The sequence below is a fragment of the Betta splendens genome, chromosome 16, assembly GCF_900634795.4.
Source record: "Betta splendens chromosome 16, fBetSpl5.4, whole genome shotgun sequence".
Taxonomy (NCBI): domain Eukaryota; kingdom Metazoa; phylum Chordata; class Actinopteri; order Anabantiformes; family Osphronemidae; genus Betta; species Betta splendens.
In genome coordinates this window covers 17,249,570-17,271,351 of record NC_040896.2, presented here as the reverse complement: position 1 = coordinate 17,271,351, position 21,782 = coordinate 17,249,570, and the positions used below count along the sequence as shown (strand labels likewise).

Genomic DNA, 21,782 nt, shown 5'->3' with positions numbered 1-21,782 from the left:
GAGGGGAGGAGAGAGAGAGAGAGAGAGAGAGAGAGAGAGGGAGAGAGGGGCAGATGGGATAGAAAGGCAAAGCTTCATTTTTAATATATGGTTTTATTACACTTTATTAGTGAAGCCATCTGCCGTCTGTAGGTGAATTATCGTACGCTTCCAGCAGGCGTTCCTGATTTTCCAAACTGACCTGAACTCTCGCTCCACACTCTACTCCGGAAAAGACTTTGAACTGTAAAGCGCAGCACAGGCGAGATCAGAAGCAGCACATCAGACAAGCGGAGGCTTTCCTCCAAGCTAATCGCTACTGACGCCGGCGCGAGGAGCCCGGAGCGGCGTGTTAAATGTGACGAAAAGGTGCCTCTGGATCTGTGGCTGCGCGCGTCCACGGCAGCAAGAGGAAATACAGGCCCGCAGGGGCCCGGAGAGCAAGACATAGTCTGAAAGTCAGTAAAATTAGAAATGAGGGCGATCGAAACGGGTTGGTAAACAGGGACGAGGGGAGAACCTCGACAAAACATTAGCAGGTCTTTGTGCGGCGCTGAGAGGAAATGAGATGGGGAAGAAGAAAGGCTGGATCTTCACAGAGAATCCAAAACAAAACCAAGCCCTCCTCAGCTCTTTGCGCTCCGGGTCATGCTTTGGCATTTCAAATCCGAGCAAGGTGGAAAAGTTTGACACAAAGGGCCGAGAAGCCAGGCGGCGTCTGTTCCGCCTCCGCCTGTATGATCAGCAGCAGGGCCTGAAAGCGAGGGCCCACGCTGCAAACGCAGGACCAACAGCGCATGCGTGGACCGACGGCCTCCTACCTGGGGATGGTGGCCAGGTAGGCCACGAGCCTGCGCAGGTCCTCGGGCCGTATTCTGTCGTGGTTGCTCCGCGCGGGAAAGGTGAGGACGGGACCCCCGCGTCGGTCTCTGCCACCTGAGGGTAGGAGCGAGCCAACATCAGCGCCGGCCGCGGACGTGTGCAGTTAGTCACAGTCACTGAGTCAAAGCGAGGCGTCGGGGTCGGATTGGTCTCACGATGACACGGGCCGCTAACGGCCCTTCAGTAACGGAGGCGAGCACTCGCGCGCAATTAGGGCAACGCCGGCGCCGTTGACGTCGATGGGATGGAGGTCGGGTCAGAGGCAGTTTGGAGCAATGAGAGAGTGCACAGGAATAACCTAACAAGCAGCAATTACAACCATGCGGCGTCCAGGGAGCTTGAAAATATCAAGCACCCGAGTCGGACAACAAAATAAAGATGATTCACTAGTCGTGCTGCTTTAATCTAAATGATCTTGGTGGCTTCACTCCATTGCAACCGATCTCTCATGATAATCATCAGGACACAGGAGTAAACACAGTAACGCACGAATCGCACAGCACTGACATCAATGCAAGCTCCTTCGAACGAGAAACACAAACGCGTTCGGACTGTTTGGATGAAAGCTGTATCGCGCTGTCTGACCTGAGAGGAAGGCCACCTTCTCCTTGAGGATGGGAAGCACATCGATGGCCTTCATGTCCTCATTGCGATGAAATCCTGCGACACAGAGAAAGGTCAGTCGAGCGAGGCAAAACCTTTAAACAGGCGAACGCAAACAGAAGCAGTGAATGGAGCAGCAAGGCCTTGTTTCCACTTCCTCAACAACAGGCAACGTCGTGCAGCAGGAACTAAGTCCTAAACCAGGGGAACAATCTGTCTTTGGCATCGTTAAAACACTAACTCGGATGTACAGCAGATGCATAAGACTTTATAGGTTTGCTCAAACCTGTCAGCAAATCAGAATAAGCAATGAGTTGTTGCATCGGTTGCAGCTCGTATCAAATCCAGCCACGTTGGTATGGAAACGTCAACTTCCTGCCTCAGCTTTGTTACTAGTGTGAATCACATCAAAGGCCTGAAGCCCTGGACACTAAAGTATGTTTAACAACTACTGTATGACACACACACACACACACACACACACACACACACACACACACACACACACACACACACACACACACACACACACACACACACACCTTCATACAAGCAATTATAAAGTGGGTTGATAATAATCGTGGACAAAACATTTGTCAAAGAGGACGAAAGGGGCGGAGGAAAAGTGATGGCGTCGTCACACACGTGCTTTGACGGGTAAAAATATAAACATTGAATCACAGCGACTACCGCTGGAAATGAGCTAATTAGGTAATGGCTAGACCGCGGCGTGCTGAATCATGCCAAACGCGTGCATATAAAAATCAATCACGGTCCTGGGTTCGTTTTCTACTACGGCAGAAGCCCCGGCCTCCAAGCAGAGACAGCCATTACTCAGAAGTCAGCATTTTCCCCCAGAGCTGCAATATTTCTAGGTGCATAGCTTCATGTAAGAAGGGAAAGCAGCCACGAAGTGACATGAGCATCATTAGACTTAAAAAAAAAAACACCCGGCAGAAAGACACATGGGTGGACGGACAAGACGGATCAAAGGCAGACGGCGGCACCGCGAGACAGACGCGGGATGAAACGATGGGACCAGAGAAGCTCAGGAGGATAATGACTCCAGCGAGAGCACGGGGAGGACTATAGGAAGAGACAGAAGCGCACGGCGAGGCGGATAATAATAACCAGAGCGGACGGGAGAGAGGCAGACGGACGGCTAAACAACTCCTACAGGTCTTAATGGCCCCGTTAATATCGATTACAGCGGCGCGAGCGCTCGCGCCACAAAACGTGACTCACTGCGACGTCACCAGCGGCGGAGACGGAGGAGCTCGCGGCGGTGCGACGAGTTCACGTCTCTCTGCTAATCAGCGACGAGCGCCGCGCGGTGCTGGATCACGTGACATCGAGACGCAAGGACACGGCTCATATACCAACATGGAATATTCAACGGAAGCAGCGTATTAGCACGCGCGCTGATTCATGAGATGCCGTTATCATCGCCTCCGCGGCGCGCGCGACAACCTCCCCTCCCCGCTACGCGCGGGCCCTCATTTACAAGTCCGCCGAGCATGAAATAAAGCCTTTCAATCACACCCTGCTTGTTCATAACACATTGGTAATGAGAGCGATCCGTCTCCACTGGCAGCGCGTGCGCGCGCGCCCAGCGGCCCGCGGGTCTTCGTCTCAAAGACGGGAGAGCGGAGTCCAGCACGTGTTGTCTCCGATCAGCAGGAAGTAGAAAACGGCGGGACGAGAAGATCGAGCGCACGCGCGGCAGGTTCGCGCCGTCTCCTTGAGGCCCGTGCTTCTATTCAGCAAAGGGTCAATGATAAACTCCCTGGACCTGGTGACAGCGACCCGGCTTCAAGCAACACCTCAGGGTCCATTTGTATGGATTTGAGCCCCATAAGGACTTAGTGTTCGATGTACACAGAGATTTACAGTCACGACACAGCGAATGGATGTCAGATGGGCCTTTCATGTTCCGTATCTGGGTCAGAGCCCAGTACGTGAACCTTACTATGAGGTTGTGTGAAAGGCATTTGTCAGCCCAGTTTGGCTCAGCCGGCCCAGTTCACACTGTGGGGAGTGTTCAGGAAGAAAGTGTGGGAGCGGATTCGTCCGGTCGGCGCCGCGCGTGGGAGTCGCTCCCTCCCGGATGCCTGGGATGCGTTCAGGTGCGGCGTTCCGTACGTGAGCGAACGCATCCAGGAGCCGGACGAGGCCGGAAGCGGGGCACACGTAGAACCGCGGCGTTCCCCCGCTCGGTTCTTCTGCTGCCCCCCCCCCTCCGATGGAAAACGATGCTGGCAGCATCTACTCTGCTCCGCTTGCGTGACCTTCCACCCACGTTGGCGCGGAGCCCGGGGACCGCGGCGAGCTCAGCTTTCATCGGGTTTCTCGTATTGTTGGTACAGTGTGGCTTACAGCAAAAATAACACTTTGCTCCCACCACAGCCCCTCGACCTGGAAATAACCCCCAAAAGAAGGGCAGGGAGCCCAGATCTCAGGATACAGCTTAAATGTTCATATATAAATAAATTCATTCATTAACAATAGTATATAACAATCACAGAATCAGTTGGTTCAGTGTTTTAGATAAGAATCTTAGAACTGCATATTCCCAAACAAATCAGCTAATTCAACCACTAATCGATTTATCATGAGCCAGTGTTAGTCCAAGCACACGGCATGATGCAAATGATACACAAACAAATGCTACTGTATGTAAACAAACAGCACAGCAACGCAACGGCTAATTAAACTATGAAATCACATCAGCCCTTCGCTGACAACATGGTTTTACATGATTAACCTCAATGTAACACATACACTGAGCTGTATGTGAAGCTGCAACCAAAGCCTAGAGAGCATCACACACACGCACAAACACACACACACACACACACACACACACACACACACACACACACACACACACACTGGTTAAGGTCGTAACAAAGCTTGACAGAACTTAAGTGCTGTGTGTGTCCTTATTATGCTTTCACAACTTGTTTCTCAATTTCGTTCACAGCTCACTGGGCCTGAATTACGACTAGAAGTCTGTGGATAATTTACTAATCTCTCCGCTTTTCCTCTCTCGCCCCACCGCCCTGTCTGTCTGCCTCCCTATTGTTTTCCTCCTCTGTTGACTCTATTGACGTTGAACATATTCAGTGTTCCCCTACGCCTCACTATCGGCGGCGCTCTCTGTCACTCGCCCGTACTTAACGCTGTGCGTTTTCAACGAAGCTCTTTGTCCACAGCGTTTGCTTTGTTTTGATTTAGTGCGGCCGCCCTTTTCTTCGGAGGCCTTTGTCTTCTTGTCATCACCAACTTGCCACAGCTCCAACCAGCGTTTATACAGAAGACTGTAAGTGTTGTCTTTGATTACGGATTATAAATGTTTTAAAGGGCTGCACCAAAGTTTAATGGACCATCCAAGTGATAATAAGTCTTTCTCTCAACAATCTATTGTGCTTTACTGAATAAGGATAAATGTTGACTTATCCCCAGTGACGAATAAGATTAATTAGTAGTACAGTCATTATCACAGTGATAAACACCCTAATACCCTGAACCCATGACTTCAGCTTTTGTCAAATGCCTTAGGATGAGTATCTCTAGTTGAACCATACCAGGAGCGTTATAAATCCTCCCCAGCTGCACTGGATGTGATGTGTCATGACAAATAGAGGCATTTCTCCTCACTGGCCCAGAGCAGTCATCTCCGCAGACATCTGCATTCATTACCGCTGCATGAATCAAGCTTCGCTGACTACAGGAGTGGATGAAAGAGAGCGCTGCAGATTGTGCTGGGACCGATGGCCGCTGCATCTTCTGAACGGTCAGAGTATGTGACGTTGATGAACACTGCTTTTTCTTTTTTTCCAGGTCCCACGGGTGCTTAGCGCCCGTCACCGATGGAGCACGGCTACCAGGCAGTGGCTGCATGCATACAGTACCTACTGCATGGCCTTTGTTTTGGTTGGGTTCCTTCTCCCTCATGGGAGGGGCTGTAATTAGTAATAGTGAGCTGCTTGTGTTTAGGAAAAACCACAAACATTAGCACAGTTAGCTCATCACTCAGTCATTCACCCCTCAAAGCTCTTCCCAGACAGAGGCCGTAGACATTCTGATGTCATGACCTCAGTCCCAAGTTTAGCAGGCCGCCACGGTCGACTAGCAACATGCTGCAAATGAGTGAAACCTTTGCAGGAGTCGATTTGGAGTCACAACCAGAACGAATGGAGCTTCGCTGTCCTATATGTTCTGGCGCACAAACGGCATCATTGACACGTAGAGAATGTGAACGCGTGTACGACTTGTCCAGATCAAATGCACTATTGAAAGTGTGCCAAAAACTGCCCCCCCATTGCCTTGAGCCCCACCCACCACACACACACATACTGTACATACACCATCTGAAAAGGCCAGATTGGTTGTAATTTGCATCATAAAGACTGTTTCAAATGACCTTTACATGTGTGTTACAAGGTCCATGGAAAATGATGCTGTTTCAGCTACTTATTATTTATGGACAAAATTACCACTACAACTAAATATAACCTAAAACCAACAGACTTTATAATGAAATCATTTTTCAGCAATTCAATTATACAAACATACCTTTAGTACAATACAAGTATTAAAATCTCCCTCTTTAAGTGATGTGGTCCTAAATACAGAGGAAAGTGAATTAACCCAAACATTGATTTTAGAAAATACTCCACCTGAGAGTCTGATCAAGGTTCTTCCAGCCTGGGCGTACTGCCAGCTGTGATTATCCAGCACAGCCATTGTAATCCAAAACCAGCAACGGACAGTTCGGCTCGGAGGAGGCCTGCGCTGCGCGACGCTAAGGGCTCCAGCGGCTCCCACCGCGGCGCTCCTTCATTACCGGCGGCACCGTTGCTGCGAGCGAACAGCCGCACAGAGGACTGGCCGACGCCCTGCTGCCCGCTGAGCCCTGCCAGCTTCTTGTTGCCTTCACCAACTGGCTTCCCTTTGCCGTGTCCCCCTCCCATGTCGCTACCCCTCCCCAGAACAAGATTTAGTAGCCAGGGCTGATTTGCATTAAACGCTTTCTCCCGTCCGTCTGTGCCCATGTAGTCACAGGAAGAAGTTAAGCCGTCCAAACAGTTGTCGCTGGTGGATTTATGGGTAAAATAGGCTTTAATAACAAGGTTGTAATCTTCCAGACTAATACTTCAGTCCTGTCGGTCACTACGAGTTATCGCACTGGTTCACCTAAAAATAAAATCTATTTATTTGCTCCATGGGACGTATTTCTTGAACTGCTGGTCAAATTTACATGTGGAGCCAAGCTGTAAAACTGGCATCAAACAGAGACCAGCTAATTCATTTATAATCACATGTATTATATTTGAACCTCTGACAACATGTTCGTTTGTGTTGGAGTTGAGACAGAGTCATCTAAGTCTTTCCTTGCTTCATGAAGCCGGGTCAAATCCAATTCCCATCGTCATGCATGTCCACTCTCATGTGCATGATTGAGAGCCAGAATCAGTTCAGCTGAGGAACGGAACAAAGAGCTCATTGAGACAGGCTTCGTGCATGAACAAAGTCAAAGGGTTGATAAGCATTCTTTGTGTGTGTGCGTGAACAAAGCTTTCATAAGCACTGAAAATTGTTTACTATCCTTGAAGGTTATTAGGTTATATAGCGATTATTGCTAATGATTCATTTTAACGGTCACACGTTTAGTTACGAATACATGAAAGAAGAGACGAATCTAAAGGCTTCGCGAAGCGTAACATGCCACTAATTTGTGGACCCACTCGCTGGGCCACTTACCAGCTTTGCTCGTTGGCTGATGCGGTTTCAAAGTCGGACGTATTCTGTCCCTGAGAAAGGCCTCGTGGTGGAAACGAAACCACACGGACAGAGCGGCCGCGTTCAGCATCACAGACGATTAGGCGACAAAAACAAACCGTCAAACGCGATCATTCCCAAAAGTGAGTCAAACTGTTGTATTTTCAAATAAGAGCTCAGAGCTAAGTTCGCTGAGAGTCTGTGAGAGTTGACAGCCTTCTCTGCGAGCTGACTGTACGGCCTGCCACAGTATGTGCTCTGTGTGTGTGAGCCAGGTCAGATATCAGACGGATCCTGTTGGAATAAATAACTACGAGGGATTTGCTATAATAAGGAGACACAGAGAGAGTCAGTCGTGGTACGTGGTTGAAGAATTAACAGTGCATTCTTCCCACTGAGCCTTAATGTTACAGTACCTGCAGGAAGGTCTCACTGTTACTGAAACAGTAACAGAGGGACATGAGAGGTACAGTATGAATGCGAGAGTGATCTGCGCTGCAAAAAAAAGGATAAAAGCCCTTTTCAGCGTTGAGCATCCATGTGCACCGGCCTGCTTGTAAGCCCACAACAGTATACAATGCAGACTCACTGGGCGGCCAGCTGAGTCGCATCAACACATCAATGAAGTGGAGAGGAGGATGCTTTGTACGGCTCAGGGAACACCATTCATCAGTTTCCTCTAACCAAACTGTGCCCCGATTGTCCCAGCACACAACAAAACCAAGCCAATAAACCACAGCGGACCAAATAACACTTGACAGGCAGGGGTGCAGGGAGGAGGGAGTGGGCGAGAGAGAGGGAGAGAGAGAGAGAGAGTGCTTGAAACAAACACCCTGTCAACTGTCCTCCATTCAGCTGAGGCAGTGGTGGCAGACAGCAGACTACTATGACATCACAATGAACCTATATAATAATAATAATAATAATAATAATAATAATAATAATAATAATAATAATAATAATAATAATAATAATAATAATAATAATAATAATAATAATAACGTGGAGAGCAATGGAAGTGCAAGTGAGTTGTGGTGTTTTTGTTTCTACAAAGGTATGGAGAAGCAAACATCTGCTTTTACAAAAACAGAGCGTTCACAATAACAAATAAATAAAATTCAGCTGTGACTTTTTCAGCAGCGTATTTGTTCCTGATTCAGGACTGGAAACGTGCTTTTAAGCTGCTTCCCTGTGACTTCTTTTTATAAACGGTATCTGTAATGAGTGCTTTCAACAAACAGCCCAAAACTATCATAACAAGATCCAGCTGTTTCACTCTGACAATGTGTGCGTGTGTAGGTGTGTGTGTATATGTGTGTGTAGATGTGTGTGTGTGTGTGTGTGTGTGTGCGTGCGTGTGTGTGCACACACCTGCAGGGCTTGCAGTTTGCTGAAAGCAACATAGTTCCTGTTTACAAGCTCAGCAGTCAGAGCCACTTCCCAGAGGAAGACACAGAAACACAAAGAGAAGACAGACGCTTGGCACTCCTGTGTGCCGTTGTATTATTACGCCTGCTTGTGTGTGCGTGTGAATGTACACAGCGCATGTGAGCGTCTCCTAAAACGCCACCTTCCCTCTCCCATGTCTCCTCCCCGCTTGGCTCCCTGTCACTCCATCCCTGTGTAAATAGATTCTCACTAGGCCTGTCCTCAACAAAGACCAATCTCCTGTTGAGTACATAGCAGATGGGAACTACAGGCTACGGCTCTATAGCCTCCGTCCGAGCCAGCGGGCGGCGCGTGAATCTCAGCACCGGAAGGCTGTTATCACAGCCTTCCAAACAACTGGCTTAAGCAAACAGGGAGTGACAGGACTATCAGATGGAATATCTGCCTTATATGCATGGATAGCCATGTGCCTGGGGCTGCAAACAGCCTGATAGAGTGGCCGGCGGCCGCTTAGAGGAGCGGAAAGGTTACGTGATTGCTTTGTGCCCTGTACCTAATGTAAAATAGCCGCTCGCATGACCCAGAATAACAGCGTAAAGGAGTAAATGGGCTGTTGCTCATGGGAGCCCTGTGTGTTTGCAGCTGGCCGGTTGACTTACAAGTGTTTCTACAGAGGGAAATTCTTCACACCAATTTAGATCGTCGCCCCAAATCGGATCGCTCACTGGTTTGCTCTGAGACGCAAAGCAGCAGATAGCGCTGGGAAAAGTGGGACGTGCTGTGGAGACGAGCACAGGAACGTGACTTCAGTTTGACTTGTCTGCTCCCAGTTTAGGACTTTTTGCTTAGAGCCATTTAATTTTAGGTCTAGGGGGCAAGCAAACGACACAGAACCACATCTGACTCAGACTCCACCCGAGCTGCACACAGATAGGAAATACTATACTACTACGAATTTTTATAGGAAAGACCCACATAGAATAACATAATAACATGTAAACAAACAATAGCATAATAAAAAACCTGCACTATGTACGTCACACAGTAGGGGTCACTGTATGCTCTCATTTATTTTAAATAGGGCAAATTATACATTAACTATACTGAAAACATAAAAACAAATATCTATAATGTCCAACTATCTGGAGAAATAACCACCAAAAACATATTATAAACACAATTACTAATCGTGACAAGGTGCTTCTTACTCACTGAAAATAAGAAGCCCAGAAAAACTCTTAAACAGCCAATAAAGTGCTGAAGTACCGAAGACATTGATTCAAACTCAATTGTTTTTACCACTGAGCAACATTAAACAACACAACAGCGGCACAAAGAACCAAATAATCGGTCACAGCACCTGTGCTCTGTTTCTTTTCTCTCCATGAATCAAAAATAGCAGCTACGCCCTGCTACACCTGGACACTGAGGTGAGCATGAGGCCAACAGCATGTCTATGTCAGCGCCAACACATCTAACGGTCAAAAAAGCAGCGAGAAGCTGTTTGATGCCTCAAACGCCATCATTAAAAAAGAATGAATTATTTGAATGAATAATTTCTGGTGTCCTGATTCAAGTTTAACATTTTCACCCATTCACGCCTCATGTAAACATAAACCTTGTACAGGTGTACAAGTGAGACCACATGACTCACGCGCGTTCATAAGTTGGCGGATTAAAAATAGAGCCGCGATGGCGAGAGGAAACTCTAAGTATAGAGTACAGAGGAGTGGGATGCTGCCACTGGGACACAGATAATCACCAATACGCGTTATCATTCACACAAGTAACACGGATCAAACGAGCCGTTTATCATTCACACACCAGCGGAGTTTTCCCAGGGTGAATCTTGAAGCCGTACTGTGCACGTATGCTAACGTTACATGACGGTACTTACAAGGTCGAGCAGCCAAGATGGACACGTCCCGCTCTGCTCTCAGACCAGTCAAGCAGCCATTAGATCGGGAAACATCAGAGCACAGGAGAGTTCCAGGAGCCTCCACAGGATGAGAGTGGGTGCAATCTACCCCGCTTGGCTTCAAGAGTCACAGTCTCCTCCCCGTGTTGTTCTCCATCATCGACATCCATTAAAGCAGAGATTAGTTTGGTGTCAACGTTTGGCAGGAGACAACACGCTTCCCCCTCCGTGGGCTTATGTTTCTCATTTCTGCCTGTGATGTCACTGCTGCGGTCATGACGCTCGTCTATGGCTGTATTTCCACAGTTATGACAAGTCTCGCACACGAGCAGACGTCATGCCACAAAAAGCCTTCTTGTGTCATTTCTTTTGCAATTAATCCGGTAGCACCACGACCCCAAAACCGGAGGAGACATCCATAGCGGAGGATGGAGAGGGCATTATGGTGATGTGTGCCTGTCCGCAGAGCAGCCCAGCATTCTTTATATGCACAGAGTCAAGGAGTGACCAGCGCACGCACGCAGGCACGCACGCACGCACGCACGCACGCACACACACACACACACACACACACACACACAGCGACCCCACCAGTCACGCTCAGCCCCTCCCCAACTGGACAGCTCCAGCAAGCAACTGGCTGATGCATGAAACAGAGGCTGATGGCGATTGGTTGGATGGCGGAGCGGAACCTTGATTTTTCCACGCTTCAGCGCTCTCCAGGAAAAGACCAGGGTCGGTGGGTGAGAGAGGGAGGGAGAGAGAGAGAGGGAGGACAGAGATGATGATGAGGATGTGGGAAATGGGAATGATATGAGGGTTGGGGGGGAGGGGCAAAAAAGGGTGTGAGTGAAGGGGGAGAGATACCAGAGATGAAAACGTGAGCGTAGTGAAATGAGAAACGTATAAGTGCTCAATAAAGAGTCGTGCAGAGGAGAGAGTAGGACATGCGGTTTACAGCAGACTGAGACACATATCACACAGCATAGGGAGTGTGTGTGTGTGTGTGTGTGTGTGTGTGTGTGTGTGTGTGTGTGTGTGTGTGTGTGTGTGTGTGTGTGTATAAGGGCGTTATACATGATGATGAGCAAACTCATTGCTGAATGTGTGATGAATCCCCGAACATCACATTATCACAATATCAAAACAGTGGTATCAAATAAGAGACAGTGACACGACTGGCCGTCATCTTGAATCTATGTATAAAGACCATTATGCAGAACAGAAATCCCGTTTTGAGAAGGTTTTCAGACCCTTCCCCTCCTTTTTGGATTTGATTGTCTTGTTATTTTCGGCCACAGGACACGTCACCTGGTCAAACAGAGATCATTATGTTGATATCCTGTGACAGGAGGATGCAAGCTGTGCTCTTTCTAAAACCAACGCAGCCAGCGTCCTCCAGCGTGATCCAATTAAGTCTGTCTGCACCAACGCTCACGCACACGGGCGAACGCACGCGAACCGGCCGATCCGTCGGGACGCGGCCCAGTCGCGTGCGCACCTGAAGAAGAAAAAGGTGCACACGAGCGTCACACCAGAGCATTCAGTCCAGCTGCCTCAGTGTGAGACCCCGCAGGAAGCCTGAACGGACTTCCTCCCTTCCCATCACCCGCCTTTGTGTGTGACAGAGAGAGAAAGTCCCCAGTAGCTTTGCCCAAAACGTGGTTTTAACGCTTTGAAAGTGATCATTTCCCAGGATGTCTGGAAACGCTCCAATCCAATTAGGAATGAATGAAAGAAACTAAGTGGCGTTACAACGTACACTCCCCCACTGTACAAATACACTATGGAGCATGTTAAACCTTCTTTGCAATACAACCTGAAGTCAGCCTCAGAGTCACCTCTGCAAACTCTCCTACCCACAATGCTACAGTGCAGGCTTCAGCATAGCCTAAATGGATGAGTACATCCATTTGCATGGTCCGGGTGGACGGATGGTTCCTGTCAGTTACATATTGGACATAAATGCAAACTAGGTGGCAGCACCTTGTCAAATGTTGCAGTTTAAGGCATTCAAAGTTCACGTGAAGTTCAGCCAAGCTCAGTTACGACATGATATCGAACAAAAAGCTCCTGTGCAGAGGTGGGATGTTCTATTCAATTGCTTGTTTTGCAGCAATACAAACTTTATTTAGGGCAGAGGCTTCTCTCGCTTTATTCTTCCCCACATTCAGTATATGTTAGCACATAAAGTATGAAACTAATTACAAACAAAGCAATAATAAATCAGCCCATTCAGCACCCAGCACCCAACCACATCCACTAACACACACCATATAGAGTTTAGTCATCCCCACCCAGGCCTCTGCAGGGGACAATAAAGTGAACTTTAGATAAAACCACTTCCCCTGTTGCCTAGAAGTGTGTGTGTGTGTGTGTGTGTGTGTGTGTGTGTGTGTGTGTGTGTGTGTGTGTGTGTGTGTGTGTGTTTGTGTGTGTGTGCGTGTGTGTGTTGAGCAAGCCTGCGTGTCTGCCCACAGTGCACATGGTTAGCAGCCAGCGCTCCATTCAATGGGAACCACACAGCGAGCTCAGTGTGAGCAGAGACGAGTACAAGGCAAAGTTGGAGGGAACATAAACATGTGGAGCGAAGGAGACAATCAAACATCTTGTCTCTCCTCACACGTCACATTTTCTCTCTCTTCACATTTCAGATACTTGTCATTGAATGTAACACGCTTTACCGACATCCTGTAAATTGTTCTTGTTTCATTTGCCATACACTGTGTTCTAAATATTATTAATGTAACAAGAGATTAGAGTCATCCTGACTTAGCAGCAGCAGATTATCTTAGACTAAAAGCCCAGCCACATCTGGGAGGTCCAACTACTTATAATGACGTGTATCCATAAGCACAGCCTCACTATTACTGAGGCAGGTTTGGAAAGAGTCTGTATCTTTATATAGGATATAGTAATATTTAGGTATAGAAACATCTGCTACTTTAGCCTACTGTATGACACTAGCAACCAGAGTAGCCAGAGTATCTTTGTTTTCTTTGAGTAGATGCAGGACACGTCCCGGCTCCTATGTGGGAGCTCATCTCCTATACAGATGAGTGCTGACGGATCAGAGCGGAGAAAAAGGTTGCGCCTGGTGGAAAGTTTGAGTTGGCACCTGGCTGACGCTAGGGATGCAGACATCACTCAGCACTAAAGAAAGGCCTATGGCTCTAAGCTGCACTTGTATTAGCACGTACAAAGAGCCAACCTGCGTCGTACAGTGTGTGTAAGGGCCAGTACCGATTCTTTTGACATGCATGTCTGACTGCTGACGGGGCCGTTTAACAAATGCATGTTTTCCTGCTCGATTCCAACCAGTCTGCTGCAGCCATGAGCTTCCAGGGTTTTTGGGGGCACGGGGCCTGCGCTCAGGATTTGCCTGGCGCGTCCCGATCCATTCTGGTCCGACTGGGAGTGAGACGGTCGAAAAGCGCCCTGTGATGTGTTCATCCGCGCGTGACCCAATTAGGAGGCATCAAGTCGGAGCCACATCAAGCGCACGGGGCTCAGGGAGATGAATGAAACGCGATCTACTGATGTTTGCTGGGCGATCGCAACGATTCCTCCCATCTGTCCTAATGCTAGAGCTCGCAGGACATGCTGCGTCACATGCACGCGAGCTCTCCTGGCACAGGTGACGCCCAGCCTTTAAACCTAATCAGCTTTTAACACTTATAATGCATTTCAGACCAAGACAGATTAAAACTGTATAATCTAAAGCCAGAGAGGCGGACTCTCTGGCATTCATGAACGCGTGGGCCCTAATCTGGCCCAATAACTGCCCCATTTATGCCCCAAACTCACGGAGGAGAGAGAGACGTGGCGTATTTATAGTGTGTCTGTCCTGAGGGTATTATGTGAACCGGCGAGGTCACGGCTGCTGGCGGATGCCACAGAGCACGTAACAGGATTCAACGCGGCTCTGACCGGACATAACGTTATACTTAAAGTGCACATTTGACGTGGCATCTCCATGTTTCTGCTCTGTCTGCTTCCTGACACGCGAGTATCAGTGATACAGGACCTGCTCGGCTCAGACACAGGGAATTCATAGGGGCGTTCTCCATTGGTGAGCAACAGTCAGACGGACGTACTGTACCTGAGGTCTGACCTGGGCCGTCCAGTTTGGATTCACATTTTGGAAGAGGGCAATCTGAAAAAGGAAGAAACAGACCAGAGTTACACTCACGAGACAGATGAAGAGTGACGGACGGGCCTGTCGCATGACCCGCGTGTGTGAGCGTCAGACGCCAGAGCTTTGTGATTACAGCGTTCAAATGAGAGACTCCGCAAGCGGTCGTAGATGAGAGCATCTGTACAGTTCCACCCTGTGATTAAACACCAGCAGACATGCTGCATACAGATGCGTGCGCGCGCACACACACACACACACACACACACACACACACACACACACACACACACACACACACACACACACACACACACACACACACACGACTCCGCAGCACACAAGCTGATAACAAAATAAATAGATACAGTAGATACAGTATCTTTATCTCTCAGCAAACGATGTCCAGGATGATGAGACATCCAGCCGACGTGTTGATCAGTATTCTAAGCTTGTATCATGAGCGCAGAGATAAAACTTGGCTGTAATTTATGTCAGTGTTGGTTTAGGACTGATTCATTAAAGGCGATGGATTCATTATCCAATCATTTATCACTAAGATTACATTAATTCGGCAGAGCTGCTTCATTTTCTTCTTCAGTTTGAAACAATCCACTTAAATAAACTTGCAGCAATTTTAATACTTTAGCCCTAAAAGCAAATAATTAGTCTATCCTGACCTCAAAGGTACATAGTTCCTTACGAGGCCTGTTGTATCTGGTAGCAGATTGTCAAACTTTGTTTCTGGGTCGCGGTCGGACACTGTGGTGGCACTGGGACTGCTCAGCTCTTCACTTCTGCTGGCTGCCTATCTGAAAAGAGCAGCCCAGCATATGCTGCTGCTGGGTGAGGATTACACGGAGCACCTGTTCACGCGCTGTATGCTCCGTTCTATACTGGGCAGAGTGGGGTGGATGACATGAACCAGTAAAAGGGCCCCAGATCTGAGCAGTATCTACTTCTTATTCAGTTCCAAAACTGATGCTCATATGAAAGTAAGAATGGCCGCATCACGCGCTCTGTGATGGAATGTACAGTGTCTGCAGACACTGAGGCCAGGGCAGCGCCAGGCGGGGATTAGGTGGCAACACGGCCAGATGGACATGAGGGAGTCAGTGAAGGAGAGGAGGCAACATAATCTCCAAACAGGATAAAAGGAGGAAGCCACCGGTCAACTGGGAGCTTTCACTTGACGCTGTGATCAAGATGGAGCTGTAGGAAGGTTCAAAGGACACACTAACCAGTCACAGACTAAGCTGCTGGGCTCAAGTCCCTGATTAAACGTAGTAAGAGAGAATCTTAAAAATATATTATTAATTTGAAATCGTAAGAAATTCTAAAATAGCTATTTAATTTCTATACAGGTGTTTAGTGGCATTAAACTCTAGTCAGCAAAATAAAGAACAGTACAATAAAAGCAGCAGTTTCTCTTTTCTTTGGTAAAACAGCACCAATTGAACTGGTACGTTTTCATCCTCGACCTATTTCGTCCCAAGCCAAAGAGGCCAAGCGGCTGTTCAGCCGTCCTAAGCCAGAGGAGCACTGGGCCGGCACTGTTCACGCGACAGGGATCAGAGCTGCTGCTGTCTTCAAAGCGAAGGGGAATGTGTGTGTGTGTGTGTGTGTGTGTGTGTGTGTGTGTGTGTGTGTGTGTGTGTGTGTGTGTGTGTGTGTGTGTGTGTGTTTGACTACAGAGTTCGGGACGGACAGACTGAGCACAGCTGTTGACAGAAGACAAGCAGTCTCAGTTCACGCGTGCATCCAAACACACACTATTCAGGATTTACTGACTTACTAAAGGTAAAATGCAAGAAAAACAACAACAAACGGCGTGTGGTACGTGTGGATCACTCGCTGGAGATTCTTCTTAATGGATCAGATGGAACGCGCCACCACACTTGACTTCGTGACACTGCTGCGGCCTCTCAAGGAGGGAGTCCTTAGAAACAGAAACAGGGGGGCGCGGCCTCGCGAGTGCACGAGCCGTTTTTCAAAAGGGGCACGGAGCTCTGTGGGAGGCGTGCAGCTTCAAACAGCAGATCCAGATGCTTCCTTGGTTTAGGCCGTAGGAAATGAGAGGAGATGGGAGTACTGTGAAAGGCTGGAAGCTGTGAATGATCTGCTGAGGAAGGGTCTCGCTTTGGGTTCTGTTTTAAATAACCATGCACCTCTCTGTCCACACCAGGGCTTTTTTAATAAAAAAAAACCTTAGGTGTTTTTCGATTAGAAAAAGGTTGGAAGGAGGGCAGAGAGCCACCAACGCAAGGCGAGGTATGAGGTAATGAGGGGAGGAGGAGGCGATAAAGGCGGTGAGGAGCGATAGAGGGAGTGGGAGGCTCCTCTGTCATCAGGTGGGGGATTCACAGGAGCACAGCCTATTGTTACGGCCCAGCCTCCCCATCCCTTCATCCCTCCTCTCCATCTTTCCATGGCCCCGGGTGATATGAGCGGGAGGGGGTGATTTACGCTCGCATGCATGTGTGTGCATCATGTGTGAGCATCGCATGCGCCCAACCCACACGCATGTAACCGGTCGATAATAGCCATGGAGGCTGAATCCTGCGTGATTTTATCAAGAAAAAAAATCTGAAAATCAGCTTTTTTTTTTTTTCAAAGCGACCTTTGGCACCGATCCTCACGTCATTCCGCAGCAATCAATACTCTGGCGGGGCGGAGAGGGGGAGGGGGGCTACACGTCCGTGTAATGTATTACAACTCTCCCTAAAAGGTCGAGAGGCTCTGATGAGATCGATCCGGGCGATCCGGCTGCAGGAGCGGTAATTGTGTCACCGCGCGGTCATCAAAGTCTCCAAGAAGCACTAAAAAGGAACAGGCAGCGTCCCAACATCTAACAGTAGGCGGGCTGGAGGTACGGAGCTAATTGATTAGCAGGCGCTAAGGTAGTATATTATACCGCATGTTGCTTCTATGGCGGTGACCTGTATGTAGTGCTTGTCTGAGGGACATTTCGCAGCGCAGCCAGTGCCAGTTGAAGCTTATGGTCTTTAAATCTGACCAACTGCCAATTAGGCTGCCCTGGATGCGAGCGCGGGGCCTCGGCCTCTCCAGCGGCCCGCGTCTCGCAGGGCGAGCTCCACCCAAGCCCCAGCTCTATAATTTGACGAGCGAAAGCCTGCCTGCGCCTCCGAGTCCCTCCACTGCGCGAGCCGTTTTGCGGCTTCGTCTGATTCCTTTGACTCCGCGTCCCTGTGCTTTGACTCTCTCTGGTATTTGCTGCGCGTCGGGCACCGCGTGACGCGTTCAGCGGGGCTGCACACGATTATATAAGATTGCTGCTCGAGCGTGCAAGATAACGTTAGGCCGTCGCGCTTTCACCGACTGCGGCCGCGCTGGAGGAGAATTAGAACTTCGCCGCTCGGTGATTTGGATCTCATTGCAGCCGGTGCCGCCACAGGTCGCCGGGTTCGCTCTCTGGACCGTCAACACTGACGGGACGACGACAGCTACTGTATAAGAGGGAGCTTATAGCTGTAGAAGCAAGCATCACTCATGCTTTTAGCATCATCTATGTGCAACACACACACATCTGTCATAATTATTCTCCACCGGACCCCTACTGGTTTAAACACTGCAGACCACGGTGCAGTGAGTCCATCTACCCATGGCTGTTTGGACTGATGTCCTGGGACCAGCACAGTTATGACAAGCTGCCATGACAGTGATTGAATCACATACCAGCTTCCAGTGCATCCGGTTGCTTTTATATCAACCCGCGTTTCAAAGAGCGGGTCTGTACAATAATGCTATTAGAACGGGGACGGTAATTTCATTAGCTGTCACTCAACAGACCTTTTATAAACTACTACGTCAGAAAAATATACCATCAAGCACATTTCTTCTGTTCTGCTCTCGTCTCAGAGTTCCATCATATGCGACAGTGGTTAATCTACAGATGTAATTGCGTCATCAACCAACTTGCAAGCTGCACACACACACAGAGCACACAATCATATTATGCTGCTGTTTTTACCTCTTCATTCTGCCGATATTGTTTTTACCTCTTTACCTTGTTTTAACTTGTTAGGCCGAGTTCTCCAAGCCAAAATTTCATTATGTGTATGCATAATGACAATACATTTTCTGATTTTGAGACACAAAACTAGGCCGAAGAGATGTTTTGTTTACCAGTCAACATATCGCGCTCCTAATATAATATGAGTGGAGAGGAACTAAATACGGTTGTGGGGCATGATATTGCATTCCCTTTGTTTGAAAGTTTGTTTTGCAAAGGTGCGATACGCAGCGATCCGGACTCCAGGTTGAGAAAGGTTGAAAAACACTGGAGTGTTTCTGAGCGTTGACCGGTTTCAAACGTTTCGATACAGGGCTGTAAATCACGGCATGAGCAACTTGGGAGGGTGACTCAGCGACTGAGCTGTGATCCACAGAAGCAGTGTGGGACTCAGAGATGGAACTCCATCTGCTCACCGAAAATAATCAAGCCGAACGGAACACCGAGTATTTTCCAGGGCCGATCGTGACAATGTCCACTCAGGTGAGTAAAATCCAGACTAGTGCAGGATCAAAAGCCGGGGTTCGATGGAATATCTCCCTTCGACCAACGACGCAAACAGGCGGCTTTGCAGCTACAAACTCGCGTCTGATCGTCCAGCCAGTCACTGAGCTCGTCTTTCCTAATTGAAGCTCTTAGCGAGTCACTTAGGGCTCGCTTAAAGGAGGAATCCGCCACACTTTGCCCCTCACTGTCTAACTGGGGCATCAACACACCTAGAGCCCCAGAACACACACACACACACACACACACACACACACACAAACACACACACACACACACACACACACACACACACACACACACACACACACACACACACACACACACACACAGCAGCAGCACAGTGCTCGGGATCAACTACTGTAGGATGAGGTGCCGTGTGCCAAGAATTCAACATGCAACAAGCTGGCACCAATTAGGGATCCTGCTGCAGAGGCTATGGGAAACAGGAGGGACACGACTACCGGTCTCTACCAGCTGTAAGACAGGCACAAATACACTGTAAGTGTCGAAATAAATGCATTGAGAACTTTTCCAGCCAGACTCCTGCATCTATTCCATATTATCCGCCCACAAACTTCCATATTTTCTCATCACAACAGTCTCTTATAAAAGTTTCCTGAGGCCATAACCTATTTCTGTCTCCATCATGAATACTGCATGAACTGCATTTGCTGCTATATAAATATCCAAGCAGTCCGGCGTCACCGCGAGCCAACTTTCCAGCCTGACACAACACAGCTATAGGAAAATACAGCGGCGGGCCTCCAAGCGGCCGTAAGAGAAAACAGTCGGCGATGACAGCATTCCTAAACATCTGTCTAGCAGAGGTCAGTCGCTGAACAAAGAGCGTGCTTTATAGACTGTTTACCAAAGCTTGTAAGCGCCTGTGAACAGCATATAGCGTTTGCTCATGGAAGCACACGCCTGTTGCATTTAATTATTCATATGCACTTATAGGTGGGGGGGGGTGCGTGGGCATTCGTGGACCCTTTTCGGGCGTGTGTCCGGCCAGTGGACGGCACCAGGTGTCACCCAGCAGAGCAGCTGAAAGAAGGACAGCTGCTTTTACTGGTGGTGGTGGTGGAGGTCTGGGGGTCTCCCGACACCGGGGACTCGGGACCAGGCTGCACTCACGTGCGGCTGAAGCGTCACCGTTAGAGTGAGATCTAGGTGAGATGTTACTGTGTCAGTTATGCAGGTACGAGGCAACAGCGCGGTCCCCTGCGACCTATAATGGCTGTTTACGTCTCTCCTTATTTGTTATTAAGATCCCACCCAATCAGACAGGCCCGGGGTGCGTGGAGCGCAACCACGCGCGCCCGTGGCCTGGCCTCCGTCCGCGCATCACGCATACGAGTTCAAGCTCACGCGTGGCCTCGGGTCATTTTACCGAATTAATCGCGAGCGTCTTAGAGGGGGGAAATAATAGCCCACGTTTGAGAAGGAGACGCCGCGTAACGTCACAGCGGCGCTCGTGCAGTCCGGCGCCGCCGTGGTCGAAGTGTGACCGTCCACATCTGGCAGCCCGCGCGGTCCAACCCAAAATGGGGCCACTGCCTTAGCGTCTATAAGCGCGCATTTCGGAGCGGGGCTCGAGCTGGTCTCGTGCAACGCTGCGGGTTGTCACGTCAGCCGCCGTGGACGTGGTGAATAACCACGCCGTGCGCGCCCCCCCCCCCCCCCGGTGGCCAGCGCGCAGCAGCCCGCAAACGTCGCCGCTGGAGAGTCGCTTTTGTCGCCGGGGCAGAGGAGCGGCAGTGGTCGCGGGGACGTTTCCCCTGCAGCCTCCCCACAGCCGGACTCGCCCCTTCCCGACTTACCGGATTTGAAAAACGCCGCTATGTCTGCCGCGTCCTTCGCAGCCTCATCCAGTCCCTCTCCTGCGCTCATGGCCGCTGTCGCTCGTGCGGAAATCGCGAACGGTATCCTCGGCGGGTCGGTTCGTCGCGGCGGTTATTTAGCAGCAGAACGCCGACGCGTTCATTGAGGCAGATCCGGTCGTGCAATCCGCGCTCCGTTCATTAGGCGAGAGACCACCTCCTCCATTTTGGCCGAGAAGGGAAAATCCTGGCGACCGATCGGCGGCGCTCCCGAGTTGGGACGTGAGGGAGAAGGGGGAGGAGGAGAGGGGGGTGATAGTGAGGGAAGGGTAGGTAAAAGAGGAGGGGAGGAGGACTGAGGTAGGAGGGCTATTCCGTTTCGAGGGATGGGTGGGGGTGGGATATCCTGGGATTCCGGTTCGGGGGGTTTTGGTGCATTGTGCGCCACCCCGAATTTAGTGTGCGCCACAGCAGACCCCAGCGTCACTCACTGCGGTGCTGGTGCTGGTGCAGGCTGCGTGGGAGTCTCTGCTCGGGATTTCGTGCCTTTATAATCAAAGCAAGGCGTTTAAAGGTGTCAAAATGAGACATCCATGGTTTGTTCTCCTAGATCGAAACCTACAATAGCAGTTCGGTAATCAAGAGCATCAAAAGGCCCTTAGAATATTTCCACGAGTGTTATATTCCTCTAAGATCACAGAGAGCTCGCGTGTCATCATCTAGCAGTCAAAC

At 49.4% G+C, this 21,782-nt stretch overlaps 1 protein-coding gene across 2 annotated transcripts; it reads right to left on the bottom strand.

Annotated features, from left to right (window-relative positions):
* Nucleotides 1–28: 28 nt before the first annotated feature.
* On the bottom strand, nt 29–21,479 carry LOC114843188 (triple functional domain protein-like). 2 transcript variants are annotated; one of them, XM_029129481.3, is made up of 4 exons: nt 21,051–21,479; nt 14,658–14,711; nt 1,447–1,521; nt 50–915 (listed from the first exon to the last, which is right to left on the bottom strand). In XM_029129481.3, exons 1-4 carry the CDS (start codon nt 21,118–21,120, stop codon nt 797–799), a joined length of 318 nt encoding a protein of 105 aa, XP_028985314.1. In that variant the 5' UTR covers nt 21,121–21,479; the 3' UTR covers nt 50–796. The 2 variants fall into 2 exon arrangements, with proteins under 2 accessions (XP_040923755.1, XP_028985314.1); XM_041067821.2 differs by lacking the exons at nt 14,658–14,711; nt 21,051–21,479 and adding an exon at nt 6,147–6,433 and having other exon boundaries at nt 29–915.
* Between the last annotated feature and the right edge of the window lie 303 nt (nt 21,480–21,782).